The sequence below is a fragment of the Amblyraja radiata genome, chromosome 25 (genome assembly GCF_010909765.2).
Source record: "Amblyraja radiata isolate CabotCenter1 chromosome 25, sAmbRad1.1.pri, whole genome shotgun sequence".
Lineage (NCBI taxonomy): Eukaryota > Metazoa > Chordata > Chondrichthyes > Rajiformes > Rajidae > Amblyraja > Amblyraja radiata.
In genome coordinates, this window is record NC_045980.1 from 30,117,559 (window position 1) to 30,137,269 (window position 19,711).

Sequence of the window (19,711 nt, forward strand, 5' to 3'; positions counted from 1 at the left end):
TTGATTTGTAATTAGCCTGATTTGTAATTAGTTGACAAAACCTTTATTTATTAATCCGGAATATCCAGGGGGATGGGATAAGTGTCATATTAAAATGACATGCAAGGTGTCAGGCTATCTGTCACAACATACTGCCCAGATAACCCATTATTTCCTTCAGTTAAATATTGTGAAGGTAGCACTATTGTCATTTGCCACTCAATTATTATGTTTGTTTACCTCACTGACTATTTCTAACCCCCCCCCCCCCCAAATTCCTTTGACAGGTTGAATAGAAACATCCCCAATCTTGTTGTTTTATTAATTGAACACATCCTCAAGGAGTGAAATCAGATGGAAACCGATTTAGATGCGCTGTTTAAGAGCTTGTTCAAAAAAGGGGCATATTTTAAAGGAGTGCCAGAGATACTTGCAGGGGAATGTGTGAGGAGGTTATTATTTGTCTTTAGTTTTAGCTTGAACCAGGACATCTGATGATTCAAAGTTTAATATAGTGATATTGTGCTGATACTGACTCCAACCAACCACGTAATGAATATCATCGATTCTGGAGGTTTTATTTTTCTGATGCCATTTAAACTTCACTTGGATTTCAATCGCTTCAATGTAAAAGTAATTGGGAATGGGGAGCATTGGAACAAAAATTTGCCCTCGGTACATGTTAACTGTAATATAATAATGTAAGCGTTGTTAGGTGCAATCAAAACAAAATCTTTTATCATTGTTGTGTTATGAATACCACAGAAAATATTATGTACTCTCAATTCAATTCAATTCAATTCAATTCAACTTTAATGTCATTGCACAAATACTGAGTATGGGTACAACGAAATGCAGTTTTGCTTCAGTCCGTAGTAGTGCAATATAGAAATTAAAAAAAAAAAAGAGGATACAGAATAATAAAAAATACAGAATAATTAAACAATGGGGACGGAGGGACCGGAGGAATCTATCAGCGGGACTCCGAGTTCAGCAATGCGACGGTATGATTGTAGAAGCTGTTCCTCATCCTACTGGTACGAGACCTGAGGCTCCTGTACCACCTCCCTGATGGGAGGAGGGCAAACAGTCCATGGTTGGGGTGGGTGGGGTCTTTAATGATCTTCCCAGCCCGTTTCAGACACCGTTTTCGGTGGAGGGCATCCATGGCAGGGAGCGGGGCACCGATGATGTGCTGCGCGGTTTTCACCACCCGTTGTAGTGCCTTCCTGTCCGCAACAGTGCAGCTGCTGTACCATACCGTGAAGCAGGTGGTCAGGATGCTCTCGATGGTACACCGGTAGAAGTTGGTCAGGATCTGGGGGGACAGGTGGGCTTTCTTGAGCCTCCTCATGAAGTAAAGGCGCTGCTGTGCCTTTTTGATCAGCTTGGAGGTGTTGAGGGACCAGGACAAATCCTCCGAGATGTGTACCCCGAGGAATTTGTAGCTGGAGACGCGCTCCACCTCAGTCCCGTTTATATGGATGGGGGTGTGTCTGCCCCCTCTGACCTTCCTGAAGTCGACAATAATTTTCTTCGTCTTCTTGGAGTTGAGGACGAGGTTATTGTTGGCACACCAGGTTGTCAGGTGCCGGACCTCCTCTCTGTAGGCTGACTCATCGTTGTCACTGATCAGTCCTACCACCGTGGTGTCGTCAGCAAACTTAATGATGGCGTTGGATCCACACTTAGGGATGCAGTCGTGGGTGAAGAGGGAGTAGAGGAGAGGGCTGACACACAGCCCTGTGGCACGCCGGTGTTCAGTGTTATAGTGGTGGAGGTGAGGTTGTTGACCCTAACAGACTGTGGTCTGTTGGTGAGGAAATCCAGTGTCCAGTTGCAGAGGGAGGTGGAGATGCCAAGCCCGCTGAGTTTGGTGATCAAGCTGGCGGGGATGACAGTGTTAAAAGCGGAGCTGAAATCAATTCCCAAGATCATATTTAATAGAATAATATTGCTTAAATATATAGTTATTGGACTTTGCATTTCGGAAAAGTCCCAGCTGAGAGGAAGACAGCAAAATACTGAAAATATTAGGGGTGAAAATGATTTCAGGACAGTTAGTTAGGAAAATGAAGGAAATGGTAACAGAATACTTATACAGCTGAGTGAGTATAATTTTATGGATGAGAAATTGTGTTCAACCAATTGATGACTTATTTGACAAAGTAACTAGCATGTTAGATAACAAGGAAGCCAATGGATGTAGCAAATTTTGTTATACAAAATTTGGTCTGTGAAGTGCCCCACAAAAGATTACCGCATTAGATAAGCACCTATGGACTTAATAGGTGCTTAACGTAATAGGTTAAGTAATAGGTTAAGTCCAGGGGATCAGATATGGGGCATTATGCTTGGGCCAGATATATTGTCAGTGCAGAGGGGCTAGGAGCAAGGCCAAGTGTGCATCCAGAGTCAAGGTCTGGAATAGTACTATGTGTGCAGTCAAAGCTGGGACAATGGGAGTGTTCAGCACTGGGAACCTAATCAGCTATGATCAGGGTAGAATAGGGGCCCAGGTGTTAGGCTGGACTCAGGGTCAGGAATGAGAGAAGGTATGCTCTGGAGTCAGGTTTAGGAGTAGTACCAGGTGCACAGTGAGACCCAGGTTGGTCAACATGGACCAAGTGTTTGATTATAATCTGATTTCCATACATGAATATACTAAGATCATTCATGTGCTGTTGATCAGAGCCTGGCTCTACTGTGGAATGTAATTAAGAATGTAATTTAGCCTAACCTTTTTCGTAGCTAATCCAATTTAAAGCATAAATATTGCATTCAAGTGTAAGTTAAAAGACTTGCTACAGTATGCACCAGTTTGCACAATTTCAAGCTGAAAAATGCGAAAGCTCCATACCAATGGGAGGGGGAACACCCCCCTCTCATACCCTACCCTCCCCCCCCCCCCCCCCCCCAGTCGATACACTCCCTCGGGCTAGGTCTCTCGCAATTTCTCACTCCCAACTCTCACCCAATGTTGGCAGACACTGCTTTTACTAACACGCTCTCCCCTTCGCCCTTGCCCCCTGCCTCCACAATAGTCGTTTAACCAGTTCACAGTTCACCCCATTGTATTGTTCTAGCCAACAATGGGCTTGCCAGGGCCACCCAGAAGGTCATGATTCAATTATATTTTATGGTCAGATGGTACAGTGAAATGCTTTGATTTTCATACAACCTGGTAAAAGCGTACAGCAGACCTCACCCAGGCAGTGCACAAGTGTCGTCATGCCTCTGGCAAAATTACAATCAGCCTTTTTAAATTGCCCCTAGTGTGTTGGAAGTGGAGGAGTAAGTGGGATAACATAGAACTAGTATGAACGATGGTCAACGTGGACTCGGTGGGCCGAAGGGCCTGTTTCCATGATATATCTTTAAACCAAAGTGAAATAAGAAGGCATATATGTACCTCCTGTGAGGAGCAGGCTGGATGGTGATGCCAACCGTCACCTTTGATGCATAGTATTTCCACTTGGGGAATATTTGAGGAGTGATTGTTGAACTGCTCTCAAGATTTTCTGGAAGAGAGGAAAATTCGAAGGGAAAGTGGTAGAAAAAAAAATCCACCATCGATAATCTGCCCCCAGCGCAGCCTTTTGCATACCTTTCATTGATTTATTCCATGTACCTTTCCATATCTCTTGTTTCTCTCTCCCCTGACTCTCAGTCCGAAGAAGGGTCTCGACCCGAAACGTCACCTATCCCTTTTCTCCGGAGATGCTAAGTTACCCGCTAAGTTACTCCAGCTTTTTGTGTCTTATCTTTGGTGTAAACCAGCATCTGCAGTTCCTTCCTACACAACGATAAGACAATTCTGAATTATGATGAAGATTGAAAGGAGTCGCATTTTTTATATCATCTACCCAGAATGTGTAAGTTTGCAAATATTTAAAAAAACATGAATAATTTTTCCTTTTTTTTGTTGTCAGGGTGGATCATCGGGGAAAGGAACAGATTTAAGAAATAGTTCGGATGCCGATCTTGTCGTCTTTCTCAGTTGCTTCAAAAGTTTCCAGGACCAGAGAGACAACAGGCAGGAAGTTCTGGAGGAAATTCAGGAAATGCTGGAAAAGTGGTCTGGAAGCCTTGCATATAAGATTCATGATATTCAAATCACGATAGGTTCAAGCAATAACCCACCCAAATCTTTGAGCTTCACATTGCAATCGAAAAAGAGTTCAGAGAGCGTGGAATTTGATGTTCTGCCAACCTATGATGCATTAAGTAAGAATTTATAGCAATTTCATGTGACATAGAATTAAAAGTGTTATTACATGGAGTCATACAGCATTGAAACAGGCCCTTCAGCCCAACTGGCCCACACTGACCAAGGTGCCCCATCTCCATTTGTCCCTCCTGCCTGCATGTGGCCCATATCCCTCTGAACCTTTCCTATCCATGTACCTGGTCAAATATTGTGTTAGTACCTGCCTCAATTATCTCCTCTTGCATCTTAAATGTAATTTGGAACCTTCTGTCAGCCTCCACTGTTCACCTTGAAAGATGGGAAGGGTGAAGCTGGTCTGATTTGGTCCCACCAATGTCCCATTGTTAGTTAAAAGTATTGCTGGTGTTCAGTTCCTTGGCATCTGGAATTAGCTTTTGATTGGAAGACTTGTCAAAATGATATATTTTTCCTTTCTAGGCAGAATGATTTGCACAGCTGGTAGAGCTGCTGCCTCATAGTGCCAGAGACCCGGGTGTAATCCTGACCTCTGGTGCTGTCGGTATGGAGTTTGCACGTTCTCCCTGGACCGCGTGGGTTTTCGCCGGATTGTTCCGGTTTCCTCACGCATGTTTATAGGTTAATTAGCCTCTGTAAATTGCCCTTAGTGTGTAGGGAGTGACTGAGAAAGTGGGATAACATTGAACTATTGTGAACGGCATAGACTCGGTGGGCCGAAGGTCCTGGTCCCATGCAGTATCTCTAAACTAAACTAAGTGACAATTAGGAGGTATTCTCCTTGCATCTAATGACCACATTCATACATGATGTGAGTTGATTCAGCTCATCATGTTGGTGGAACAAGAAGCAAGAGAAGTTGACAACAGTGAAACCACTGAGATCACGTGTATTGAGCTGATAATCAACCAACATCCCCTGTGTACGGTCCCCAAGTCTGCACTCTGAACATTGCTCCCAGGTTCATTGGCTTCTGTAAATGGCCCTGTGAAAGTGGGATAACATAGAGCTAATATACGGGTGATCGTTGGTCGGCACGGATGCAATGGGCCAAAGGGCCTGTTTGAACACTATTGCTAAAACTAAACCTAAGCCCATAAGCGAGGGTGTAACAGCTGTGACTTGCTTGTATGTATTTCGTATCGAGGTAGATGCTATTTTACCTTTTGTCGCTATCTGAAAATCAGTCCTTTTATTGACATTTTGGCAAAGTCTAAGAGCCGACACAGTTATTTTTACAACTTTTCCACATCGCAGTAAAACCATCCATCGCACATTCACACAAGCACGGCCAGGGTGTCTCTGATTTGAACAGCTACTTAAAGACCATGAGAGGTCAAGGGATCTGGAATCCCCAAATCTCTTGAATTAGCTCCCTCACATTGAAGCAGACAGACTGGAGTGGAAAACGATAACTTTCTCCCCTTTCCTCCCAAGAACAGCTTCTGTCCTGCAAAATTGGTGTTTGTGGGCCCAACTATGTATTTATTCCCATAAGGACTCAAAGCACTAGAGTAACCCAGCAGGTCAGGATCTCTGGAGAACATGGATTGGAGATGTTTCAGGTCATATAACCATATAACAATTACAGCACGGAAACAGGCCATCTCGGCCCTTCAAGTCCCTGCCGAACACTTTTTTTTCCCCCTAGTCCCATCTACCTGCACTCAGACCATAACCCTCCATTCCTTTCCCGTCCATATACCTATCCAATTTATTTTTAAATTATAAAATAGAAACTGCCTCCACCACTTCCACTGGAAGCTCATTCCACACAGCTACCACTCACTGACTAAAGAAGTTCCCCCTAATGTTACCCTTAAACATCTGTCCCTTAATTCTCAAGTCATGTCCTCTTGTTTGAATCTTCCCTACTCTCAATGGGAAAAGCTTATCCACATCAACTCTGTCTATCCCTCTCATCATTTTAAAGACCTCTATCAAGTCCCCCCTTAACCTTCTGCGCTCCAAAGAATAAAGACCTAACCAATTCCTTGTACAATTTTAACATTACATCCCAACTTCTATACTCAATGCTCTGATTTATAAAGGCCAGCACACCAAAAGCTTCCTTTACCACCCTATCTACATGAGATTCCACCTTCAGGGAACTATGTACAATTGTTCCTAGATCCCTCTGTTCAACTGCATTCCTCAATTTGCTACCATTTACCATGTATGTCCTATTTTGATTTGCCCTGCCAAGATGTACAGTAGCACCTCACACTTATCAGCATTAAACTCCATCTGCCATCTTTCAGCCCACTCTTCCAAATGGTCTGTAGACTTTGAAAATCAACTTCATTATCCACAACACCACCTATCTTAGTATCATCTGCATACTTACTAATCCAATTTACCACACCATCATCCAGATCATTGATGTACATGACAAACAACAGTGGACCCAACACAAATCCCTGAGACACCCCACTAGTCATCGGCCTCCAACCTGACAAACAGCCATCCACCATTACTCTCTGGCATCTCCCATTCAGCCACTGTTGAATCCATCTTGCTACTCCACCATTAATACCCAACAATTGAACCTTCTTAATCAACCTTCCATGAGGAACCTTGTCAAAGGCCTTACTGAAGTCCATATAGACAACATCCACTGCCTTACCCTCATCAATTTCCTTAGTAACCTCTTCGAAAAATTCAAGAAGATTAGTCAAACATGACCTTCCAGGCACAAATCCATGTTGACTGTTCCTAATCAGACCCTGTTTATCCAGATGCTTATATATATTATCTCTAAGTATTCTTTCCATTAATTTGCCCACCATTGCCGTCAAACTAACAGGTCTATAATTGCCAGGTTTACTCTTAGAACCCTTTTTAAACAATGGAACAACATGTGCAGTACACCAATCCTCCGGCACTATTCCCGTTTCTAAGGACATTTGAAATATTTCTGTCATAGCCCCTGCTATTTCTACACTAACTTCCCTCAATGTCCTAGGGAATATCCTGTCAGGACCTGGAGACTTATCCGTTTTCATATTTTTCAAAAGTGTCCGTACTTCCTCTTTGAATCTCATAGTTTCCATTGCTACCCTACTTGTTTCCCTTACCTCACATAATTCAATATCCTTCTCCATGGTGAATACCGAAGAAAAGAAATTGTTCAATATCTCCCCCATCTCCCCACCACCGATGTCAGGCTACTGGTCTTTAATTCCCTGCTTTCTCTCTCCCTCCTTTCTTAAAAAAGTAGGATATCATTAGCAACCCTCCAATCCACAGGAACTGACCCAGAATCTATAGAACATTGGAAAATGGTCACCAAATGCGTCCACGATTTCTAGAGCCACTTCCTTAAGTACCCTGGGATGCAGACCATCAGGTCCTGGTTTTTTTTATCAGCCTTCATTCCATCAGTCTATCCAACACCATTTCCTGCCTAATGTGGTTTCCTTCATTTCCTCCATCACCCTAGATCCTCTGTCCCCTAGTACATCTGGGAGATTGGTTCTGACTTTACTAAGGAAGACACAAACAAAGTACCTGTTCAACTTGTCTGCCATTTCCTTGTTCCCCATAATAAATTAACTTGTTTTTGTATTCAAGGGACCCACATTTGTCTTTACTAATCTTTTCCTCTTCACATACCTAAAGAAGCTTTTATTATCCTATTATTCTTGGATAACTTTCCTTTAAACTTCATCTTTTCTCCCCGTATTACCTTTTTAGTTACCTTCTGTTGTTCTTTAAAAGTTCCCCAATCCTCTGGCTTCCCGTTCATCTTTGATATGTTATACGTCTTCTCTTTTAGTTTTATACTGTCCTTGACTTCCCTCGTCATCCACGGTCACCTCTTACTCCCCTTAGATTCTTGCTTCCTCTTTGGAATGAAATGATCCTGCATCTTCTGGATTATTCCCAGAAATTCCTGCATTTGCTGCTCCACCGTCATCCCAGTCAACGTTGGCCAGCTCCTCCCTCATGCCTCCATGGCTCCGTTTGCTCAACTGTAATATTCACACTTCTGATTTTACCTTCTCCCTCTCAAATTGCAGATTAAAACTTATCATATTGTGATCACTACCTCCACTACCTTGAGTTCCCTTATCAAATTCGGTTCATTATACAACACTAAATCCAGAATTGCCTTCTCCCTGGTGGGCTCCAGTACAAGCTGCTCTAAGAATCCATCTCGGAGGCACTCTACAAACTCCCTTTCTTGGGTTCCAGTACCAACCTGATTTTCCCAGTATATCTGCATATTGAAATCTCCCATAACCACAGTAGCATTACCTTTGTTACATGCCAATTTTAACTCCTGACACAACTTGCACCCTATATCCAGGCTACTGTTTGGGGGCTTGTAGATAACTCCCATTAGGGTCTTTTTACCTCTGTCACCCCCTCGTAATGGACTGAATTTCATTCCTTACCAACAGAGCTACCCCACCCCCTCCGCCCACCTGTCTGTCTTTCTGATAGGACATATAACCCTGAATATTCAGTTCCCAGCTCCGATCCTCTTGCAGCCATGTCTCTGTAATTCCCACAATGTCATACCTATGTGGGAGGAAACCAGAACATTGATTTCGAGAGAACTAGAATATAAAAGCAAGGATGTAATACTAAGGCTTTATAAGGTGCTGATCAGATGATATTTGGAATATTGTGAGCAGTTTTGGGCTTCATATCTGAGGAAGGAAGTGCTGGCATTGGAGAAGGTCCAGAGGAGGTTGATTGGGTTGATGTTTGAGGATTATTTGACGGTACTGGGCCTTTACTCGCTGGAGTTTAGAAGGATGTAGTGAGATCTCATTGACATCTACTGACTAATGAAAGGCCTAGATAGAGTGGATGTGGAGAGGATGTTTCTAGACTTAAGACTTTAGAGATACAGCATAGTAACAGGCCCTTTGACTCATTGAGTCCACTGATACACCTCACGCTGCCTCGGCAAGGCCACCAGCATAATCAAGGACGAGTCGCAGCCCAGCCACGCCCTCTTCTCCCCTCTCCCATCAGGCAAGAGTTACAGAAGTGTGAAACGCACACCTCCAGATTCAGGGACAGTTTCTTCCCAGCAACTGAACCATCCTATCAACAAGTTGAGAGCGGTCCAGAGCAACTATCTACCTCATTGGAGACCTACGGTCTATTTTTAATTGGACTTGCCTGGACTTTATCTTGCACTAAACATTATTCTCTTTACCCCATATCTGTACACTGTGGATGGCTCGTTTGCAATCATGTACTGTCTTTCCGCTGACTGGTTAGCAAGTAACAAAAGCTTTTCACTGTACCTGGGTACACGTGACAATAAACTGAACAAAACTAAACAAAGATTCAGTGTGTTCAACACTCCAGGCACATTATATATCTTCTAATCTGTCTCCGCTGGAATCTTCCAGTGAATGGCTAACCGGATTTAATTATTTATGTGTTGGTGCAGGCATTTGGTGTAATAAATGTTTAGTTTTGTTTAGAGATACAGCGCGCAAACAGGCCCTTCGGCCCAACTTGCCCACACCAGCCAACATGTCCCAGTTATACTTGTCACCTCACTTAGCCTTCGAGTTATTCCAGCATTTAGTGTTCTTTTGTGTTTGTTTAGGGTCAGTACTGATTGTGGAAAGGGGAGGGAGGAGGGAGGAATCGAAATTCACAGCAACAGGAAAATGAAACCGAAAGTCTGGGGTTTTCCACGGAAAGAGATATATTTATCTTCGCGTAAATATTTTTTTGAATATTTGAAGGAGGGGCCAGCGCCCGCAATATAAGGAGGTCGGTGTATTTGGAGCATCAGCGACTTCAGAATCCACGGCGCCCGAGTTGAAGCCAGAAGCCGCTGCCTGCGAAAATCAACGATGGAAAACGGCGGAGACCTGTACCACACAGATGTGAAGAAGCTGGACGATTTCATTAAAATATACTTGGAGCCCAGCGGGTTCAATGACGGCATGAAGGAAGCCGTGAAGAGAATCTGCGAGTTTTTAAAGAACCAATGTTTCATGAAGCAACCCAACATTAGTGTCATCAGAGCCGTGAAGGTGAGTCGCTTAGATTGTAACCGCTGCTGACCACAATTAATTATTTAAAATAATGTCTTTAGTTTATGAATGGGGGCGTTTTATTGACATGGGATGGCACATCCTTGCAAACATGTAGAGGATTTGGTGGAGACTGCTCTGGTGGTACTTTGTAGGCGCGAGGAACTGCAGATGCTGGTTTACAAACAAAAAGACACAAAGTGCTGGAGTAACTCTGATCCCTATACTTGCGAAAGAGTCGTAGGTTCATAAGTTTCAGGAGCAGAATTAGGCCATTCGGCCCACCGGGTGTATTCTGTCATTCAATCATGGCTGATCTATCTTTCCCTCTCAGCCCCATTCTCCTGCCTTCTCCCTGGAAGCTTCAACGTCGGGAGAATTGATGGATAGAAAATGAGCAAAGTCGATACAATTAGAATCACCCGTCCTCTGTGATAGCTGTTTATGAGCTAAACCAGCTCCGACTTTTATGTGTAGAAACAAGGAACTGCAGATGCTAGTTTACAAACAAAACAAGAACAATTGCTGGAATCACTCCGCGGGTCAGGCAGCATCTCTGGAGGACATGGATAGGCCATGTTTCAGGTCGGGACCCATCTTGAGATTGGAGAACAGGTTCTGACTGCACCTGACTCTCATAATTGGGTGATTCTTCAGTCAGTGTCTACTTTGGTGTCCCGCTACTTTGATGCTGTATACAAGGAAAATCCGTAACTCTATCCCATTTCTTCTTTTTCTATATTGTTAATAAACATAATCCTCATAAATAAAGATGAAACTCTAAATGAGTAAAGTGTTATCCCCCCCCCCCCCCCCCCCCCCCCCCCGGAAAACCGCATGTCCCGATGGTAACTTTTTGTATGTACTCCGGCCAGGTCTCCCCTCAACCTCCAACAGTGCAGAGAAACCAATCCAAGTTTACCTCCCACAAACAGACACAGAATGCTGGGGTAACTCATTGGGTCAGGCAGTGTCTGAAGAAGGGTCTCGACCTGAAACGTCACCTATCCCTTTTCTCCGGAGATGCTAAGTTACCCGCTAAGTTACTCCAGCTTTTTGTGTCTTATCTTTGGTGTAAACCAGCATCTGCAGTTCCTTCCTACACAACGATAAAACAATTGTGAATTTATGGGATGAGTTGTGAATTTATGGAATTCCCTGCCACAGAGGGCAGTGGAGGCCAAATCACTGGATGGATTTAAGAGAGAGTTAGATAGAGCTCTAGGGGCTAGTGGAGTCAAGGGATATGGGGAGAAGGCAGGCACGGGTTATTGATAGGGGACATTATCGCAATGAATGATAGTGCTGGCTCGAAGGGCCGAATGGTCTACTCCTGCACCTATTTTCTATGTTTCTAATTCTGAATTATGATGAAGATTGAAAGGAATGGCATTTTTTATATCATCTACCCAGAATGTGTAAGTTTGCAAATATTAAAACAATTATGAATATTTTTTCCCTTTTTATTTGTTGTCAGGGTGGATCGTCAGGGAAAGGAACAGCTTTAAGAAATAGTTCGGATGCCGACCTTGTCGTCTTCCTCAGTTCCTTCAAAAGTTTCCAGGACCAGAGAGCCAACAGGCAGGAAATCCTGGAGGAAATTCAGAAAATGCTGGAAAAGTGCTCCAGAAGCCTTGCATATTCGATTTATGATATCAAAATCATGATAAGTCTAAGCAATGTCCCACCCAAATCTTTGAGCTTCACATTGCAATCGAAAAAAAGTTCAGAGAGTGTGGAATTTGATGTTCTGCCAACCTATGATGCATTAAGTAAGAATTTATAGCAATTTCATGTGACATAGAATTAAAAGTATTATTACATGGAGTCATACAGCATTGAAACAGGCCCTTCAGCCCAACTGGCCCACACTGACCAAGGTGCCCCATCTCCATTTGTCCCTCCTGCCTGCATGTGGCCCATATCCCTTTGAACCTTTCCTATCCATGTACCTGGTCAAATATTGTGATAGTACCTGCCTCAATTATCTCCTCAGGCAGCTCTTGCATCTTAAATGTAATTTAGAACCTTCTGTCAGCCTCCACTGTTCACCTTGAAAGATGGGAAGGGTGAAGCTGGTCTGATTTGGTCCCACCAATGTCCCATTGTTAGTTAAAAGTATTGCTGGTGTTCAGTTCCTTGGCATCTGGAATTAGCTTTTGATTGGAAGACTTGTCAAAATTATTTTTTTTTCCTTTCTAGGCAGAATGATTTGCACAGCTGGTAGAGCTGTTGCCTCATAGCGCCAGAGACCCGGGTGTAATCCTGACCTCTGGTGCTGTCGGTATGGCGTTTGCACGTTCTCCCTGGACCGTGTGGGTTTTCGCCGGGTGTTCCAGTTTCCTCACGCATGTTTATAGGTTAATTAGCCTCTGTAAATTGCCCTTAGTGTGTAGGGAGTGACTGAGAAAGTGGGATAACATTGAACTATTGTGAACGGCATAGACTCGGTGGGCCGAAGGTCCTGGTCCCATGCAGTATCTCTAAACTAAACTAAGTGCCAATTAGGAGGTATTCTCCTTGCATCTAATGACCACAGAAGGTTCATCTTCCAGATGAAATCTCAGGCTGCAATCGTCTGTCAATATGCCGTTGCTCTCCACTAAGACACTGAGCTGATCCACAGTCACACTCTTTGCTCCATCTATTTTACTTGAGTTTGACTTGATTGTACCTTTATATAGTACTGATTAAACTTAAATCTATATCATTACTGTCTGGCAGTGAACAAATACCCTTCAAAACCGTGGACGGACGGGTTCGAGGGCAGCTGGTTTTACCATCAGAACCTTTGTGTGTCATCCAGGTTAAAGCCACCTTGGGTTAAACTTACAGATAACCCCTTGGAAGGTTGCTTGTTAAACTCTTTGAAGGTGAAAACCTACCCTGAGTGATTAAAATGCAACACTGTATGGGGTTATGGGGAGAAGGCAGGAGAATGGGGTTAGGAGGGAGAGATAGATCAGCCATGATTAAATGGCGAAATAGACCTGATGGGCCGAATGGCCTAATTCTGCTCCTATTACTCATGGCCTGCTTAGTCTTGGATGAGTTTATAGGACAGCTTTTGTTAAGGAATTGTCTTTTGACCATCTCCCATTTAATTTCTTCCAGCACCACAGTGCAATTTCAGTGATGCGCATCTCAAGTTAATCAATTTTGTAAATGAAAATAAGGTCATGGATGGAGAATTCTCTCCCTGCTTCACTGAACTTCAGAGAGAATTTGTGAAACGGCATCCGGCAAAAGTTAAAGACTTGATTCGTCTGCTGAAATATTGGTACAAGGAGGTGAGTGACTTGAGAACAGGATCATTGTTAATCATTGAAACCACGGGAGGATGAAGTCAGACAGTGATACAGCGCGGAAACAGACCCTTCGGCCCAACTTGCCCACACCGGCCAACATGTCCCAGCTACAGTAGTCCCACCTGCCTGCGCTTGGTCCATATCCCTCCAAACTTGTCCTGACTGATTCTTCGTTAGTAAAGTGCCAGGGGTTATGGGACGATGGCAGGACAATGGAGTTGAGAGGGAAAGATAGATTAGCCATGATTGAATGGCGGAGTGGACTTGATGGGCCAAATGGCCTAATTCTGCTCCGAGAGAAGGCAGGGACTATTACAACGTTTAAGAAACATTTAGACAGGTACATGGATAAGACAGGTTTAGAGGGATGTGAGTCAAATGCAGGCCGGTGCGGCTGGTGCAGGTGGGACATATTGGCTAGTATGGGCAAGTTGGGCCGAAGGGCCTGTTTCCACACTGTAAGACTATGATTCTCAAACTCATGAACCATAGTGGCATTGAAGAGACTGTTGGATTAGGGATATGGATAGGCAGAGAATGGAGGGATAGGATGATGTGCAGGCAGATAAGAATTGGGCTTATAATTATAGCACAGACATTCCAGTGCTGTGCAGTTCCATATTCTGTGATCCATCATCTTTGCTTATTTAGATTTGTCACCGATTTTCTCCAGTATGTCAAGCCACGGAAATCGGAGTTGAGTGGTGGAGCACGGCTCCCTGCAAAATATGCGGTGGAGCTATTGACAGTCTATGCCTGGGAACAAGGTAACCATCAGGAGAGGTTTGATACTGCCCAAGGGTTCCGCACAGTCCTGGACCTGATCTGCCGCTATCAGGAAGTCTGCATCTACTGGACAGAGTTCTATGATGTCAACAATCCAACCGTGGCCGACTTTTTAATCAGGAAGCTCCATGGCAAGGGGTAAGTCACTGTAGACTATTCCAATTACACTTACTCTTGTACTTTTAATTAACGTTCCCCTTCCGGCTTCCTGGTCCAGCAGCAAATATTACATTGCATCACATTCTTCAGATATCTTCGTGAAACACATTGGACACATAAGAAAAAATAATTACTGAATGTCCAGAGATACAGCATGGAAACAGGCCCTTCGGCCCACCTAGTCGACATTGACCATCAACTCCCTTTTTCTCACTAGTTCTGTGCTATCCCACTTTCGCATCCACTCCCTGCACATTTGGGGCAATATTTTGCAGAGGTCAATTAACCGACAAACCTGCACGACTTTGGAATGTGGGAGGAAACCAGAGCACCCGGAGGAAACCCACACGGTCACAGGGAGAACGTGCAAAGTCCACGTAGACGGCATCCGAGGTCAGGATCGATCCCGGGACACTGGCGCTGTGAGGCAGCAGCTCTACCAGCTGCACCACCGTGCCGTCCTTAATTGAAATACAAATGTATGCACAGAATCACAAGATGATCCTTTGTAATTGCAGGATTGATACACAATAATAATAAATACCATGGCATTCACTGGCATATTGTCAGCAAACACCGGCTTAAAGTTAAGTGTTGTTATTTAAATGGTTTTATTTTTCAGAACACTCATTCTTGACCCAGCCGATCCAACTGGAAACGTGGCTTCACCAGGTAGTTGGAATGTGATGCAGCATGAAGCCAGGAAATGTCTAAGCATGCCCTGTGTCATGAACACCCCAGCTTGGGTTGTCCAGGTAAAATGGTTTAAAGGAATGATGGTGTTTTGCTGAGTGGGTGATGGGATTGTGTTATACTTCACCACTGCCACATTGTATAGACGTCACCTCCCACCATTGACTCCATCTACACTCGCCCTGCCTCGGAAAAGCAGTCAACGTAATCAAAGACTTGTCCCACCCCAGTCATTCCTTCCTCTCCCCGCTCCCCTCAGGCAGAAGATACAGAAGGTTGAAGGCGTGCACCACCAGACTCAGGAGCAGCTTCTTCCCCTCTGTTATCTACTTCTTCTTCTTCTACCATATGGCGTGCACAGCCTAAAGTTGTAGGACAACTTGTTCTATTTGATGTTATTTGATTGTGCACGCCGGGTTGATTGCATTCGTCGAAACAGGGCGGACCACGTGAAGGTTGCAATCTTCCACCCCTCCCTCTGTTATCAGGCTTGTGAACAGTCGTTCACTCTGTTCACCTCCACCCCATTGTAGACACAGTCTATGGACTTTCCCAGAGGAGGAGTTGAGGCAGGTACAATCACACCATTTAAAAGATATTTGGAGAATTGCATGGATCGGAAAGGTTTAGAGGAATATGGGTCAAATACAGGCTGGTGGGATTAGCGTAAATGGGGCATATTCAATGGTCTGGGCTTTTAATGAATGGTGAATTGAGGCCACATCCATACCATCGCTCCCTGGTTAATCCAGGCGGAAAGGTGCCGTTTAAAGTGGCTCCTATTCTGTACATCTGCCCAATCTATTCCTCTCATGATTTTGTGCACGTCTATAAGATCTCCCCTCATTCTCCTGCGCTTCAAAAGAATAAATCTTGTGTTCCAAGTGCACCCGATGATGCCCAAAAGAATGGGTGACCACAATCTCACTCTCTTGTTATGTGTCTTGTCCAAAATGAAAAGGAACTACATTTTATTTATTGCCATTTTTGCTTGTGTTCCTCAGCCAGTGAAGACATTTGAAATCACTGTGACCAGCCTGGATGGTAAATCGTTACAACTAAAGGCCAACATTAATCTCAAGGTCTCTGAGATCAAACGCAACATTCAGCAAAATTGGACCATTCCAGTCTCCCAGCAACGCCTGGTATTTAATGGCACCATTTTGGATGATGGCAAAACCTTGTTGGGTTCCAGGATCTTCTTTGATGCAACGATCAAGCTACTCATGCTAAACACAATGGATATACTTGTCAAATACAATGAGCGTAATCTGACAATTCAGGTTTCACCAAGCGACAAGGTTTCAAGTTTAAAAAATGAAATTGAATCTCGGACACACGTCCAACCAAGGCAGTACTACTTGACCTTTCAATCTCATCAACTTGAAGATGAACGTACACTGCAATCTTACGGCATTAAGCAACATTCCACCATCCAAGTCAACCTGCGACTGCGTGGTGGCAACGAACTCCAATGTTTTAATGCAGAGGATCATAGTTAAACAGTATGAAAATCAGTAGCAATGCGAAAGACTTTAAATTAAGTTATCATTGAGAGTAATTATCTGGGGTGAATCGGAATTAACTATCACTGGCGACAGACAAGCGGCGGACTCTGCTTTTAACAGGCACATGTTCTGTATTGTGTTCTTTCTACTGGAACATTTTCCCACCACCTGTTCATCCAGGCGATCTTATGTGACCAATATCCGCAAATGGAACTGGGGTGATTCAGCATGTTCATCCCACATGAGGGGCAACAGATAAGGTTGTTCGGTGATTTGTTACTTAGTCGGCAACTGATAGGTGGGGACACTCGTGTACAGCCTAGGTTGTGTGCAGAACAAAGCATTTGACTACCGAGGCACCCTACCCTAGATAGGTACATGTAACAATAAAGTATCGTTCATTCATTCATACATTCATTCATGCAGTCTCAGTGCACATTCCCCACACCCCTCAGTCCTCAACAAACATGCTCAATAGTCAGCTCTAAACCTGGGCATTTTTAACTCCATTTACAACCTTCACCTTGTACACACACTTACAATGTTCAAATGACAATGTGGATGCCCACAGCTACTGGTTTTCAAACTATTTGACAATTAATGCAGATTTTTCGGTGGTTTTGTGCTCTAAGGATCATAAAGGAATTCACTTGATTGATTGATTATACCTTTAATAATCCTTTACATGAAATTACAGTGCCACGACAGCTTCAAGACAGACATAACACCACACATTTCCTCAAATAGCTTCCATACTTAACAAGTTAAAATACAAGTTAAAATACAATTAATGAAAAAAAAGTGCAGTTATTTTTGGGCATTATATAACCTTATAGCAGCTGGTATACAAGACTTCCTAGAAGACGGTAGCCTAGTCTAGCTGCCAGGAAAGTAGCTCTACTTTAATTCTGCATTTCGTTGTCTCTGTACTGTACACTGACAATGACAATTAAAGTTGAATCTGAATCTGAATTCAATTAAATGCCAATCTTTGTGTAATTCACCATGGATAAATAAAAGCTGTAACAATGTTTGAAAGATTACCTGGTTAATTTCTTCAATCAGAGTTCTTATATTAACTTGTGTCCTTTATCTGTTATGAGTTACTTGGTGCCGAATACTTATCCGTTAAGTTCTGCATTTCCACCGCAGTTAATATGGAAGGGGGATTCATACATGATGGGAGTTGATTCAGCTCATCATGTTGGTGGAACAAGAAGCAAGAGAAGTTGACAACAGTGAAACCACTGAGATCACATGTATTGAACTGATAATCAACCAACAATCCCTGTGTATGGTCCCCACGTCTGCATGCTGAACATTGCTCCCAGGTTCATTGGCTTCCGTAAATGGCCCTTTAGTGTGTAGGATGTGAAAGTGGGATAACATAGAGCTAATGTACGGGTGATCGTTGGTCGGCACGGATGCAATGGGCCAAAGGGCCTGTTTGAACACCATTGCTAAAACTAAACCAAAGCCCATAAGCGAGGTTGTAACCGCTGTGACTTGCTTGTATGTATTTCGTAACGAGGTAAATGCTATTTTACCTTTTGTCGCTATCTGAAAATGAGTCAATTTAGTCTAATAGCCGACACAGTTATTTTTACAACTTTTCCACATCGCAGTAAAACCATCCATCGCACATTCACACTAGCATGGCCAGGGTGTCTCTGATTTGAACAGCTACTTAAAGACCATGAGAGGTCAAGGGATCTGGAATCCCTAAAATCTCTTGAATTAGCTCCCTCACATTGAAGCAGACAGACTGGAGTGGATAATGATAACCTTCTCCCCTTTCCTTCCAAGAACATCTTCTGTCCTGCAAAATTGGTGTTTGTGGGCCCAACTATGTATTTATTCCCATAAGGACTCAAAGCACTAGAGTAACCCAGCAGGTCAGGATCTCTGGAGAACATGGATAGGAGATGTTTCAGGTCGAGACCCTTCTGGTCTCATTATTCCCATGGTGTGGGTGTGAACGACTAGATCAACATTTAAGCACTATTCAAGATTGCTCTTGTACTGAGGGGTTTGTAGAACCATCACAGTGCACAGCTGGAAGTCAAAACAATATCATTATTTGAGGCACAGAGAGGGTAGACAGGCAAAACCTTTTTTCCAGGATGAAACTAGGGAGAGATGGAAATCCAGGATGCAATGGTCCATCTCAGGGTTCATCCTGAGCAAGTGTAACTAAATTGTCAGAGGTTGAGAGACAGTCAGAGGACTGTCAGATCAGTGGACTATTCATACACAAACATTCTGAGCCATAGCCTCAGTGTAAAAGGATGTATCTTTAGAAATTTGATGAGGAGGAATTTCTTTAGTCAGGAGGTGGGGAATCTGGAATTCATTGCCAAAGACGGCTGTGGAGGCCAAGTCAATGGGGATTTTTTTAAGGTGGAGATTGTCAGATTCTTGAGTAGTTTGGGTTGTCAGGGGTTATGCGGTGAAGGCAGGAACATGGGGCTGAGAGGGAAAGATAGATCAGCCATGATTGAATGGTGGAGTAGACTTGACAGATACAAAATGCTGGAGTAACTCAGCGGGACAGGCAGCATCTATGGAGAGAAGGAATGGGTGACGTTTTGGGTCAGACCCTTCTTCAGACTGACAAACGCTTTAACTTGATGACTATTTCTTTGTCCTGCCCCCACCGGTCTTCCAGTTTTTTACCTTTCGCGTCTGTTTCTGTAAATACACAGCACCTGCAGTTCCTTGTGTCCTCACTTAAAACTTATTTTCACCATCGGCCAGTTTTGACAAAGATCCTTCTGAATAGTCAACGCTGTTTCTCTTGTTGCACTTGCCGCCTGGCCTGACGATAGTTGTCGCTGACGTTTGAGTTCCTGAAGTTGATGTTGACTTGTTATTTGCAGCGTCACACACGGAAATAGAAACTCGAAACTTACCTCGATGACGGGGAAATGGAAACCAAGTTATCAAACGCTGGCAGGTCAGGCTCTGTTGACTTTAGCTCAAAATGAGGGAGACTCTTGACTTGATCTAAGTAAACGTTTGTCCTCCACTCGTCCGAACCTTAGTCAATGTATAGATTATCCCCGGGTTCTTCATTTA

The 19,711-nt window shown here is 43.6% G+C and overlaps 1 protein-coding gene across 1 annotated transcript in view; it reads left to right on the plus strand.

Annotated features, from left to right (window-relative positions):
- Positions 1-19,711, plus strand: part of LOC116987180 — a 116,356-nt gene that overhangs the window by 33,765 nt on the left and 62,880 nt on the right. Inside the window, exons 8-14 of the mRNA XM_033043057.1 lie at positions 3,912-4,206; positions 10,028-10,179; positions 11,657-11,951; positions 13,294-13,469; positions 14,161-14,411; positions 15,055-15,187; positions 16,130-16,624. Coding sequence (XP_032898948.1) covers positions 3,912-4,206; positions 10,028-10,179; positions 11,657-11,951; positions 13,294-13,469; positions 14,161-14,411; positions 15,055-15,187; positions 16,130-16,624 — 1,797 coding nt within the window. The remainder of the gene's footprint in view (positions 1-3,911; positions 4,207-10,027; positions 10,180-11,656; positions 11,952-13,293; positions 13,470-14,160; positions 14,412-15,054; positions 15,188-16,129; positions 16,625-19,711) is intronic.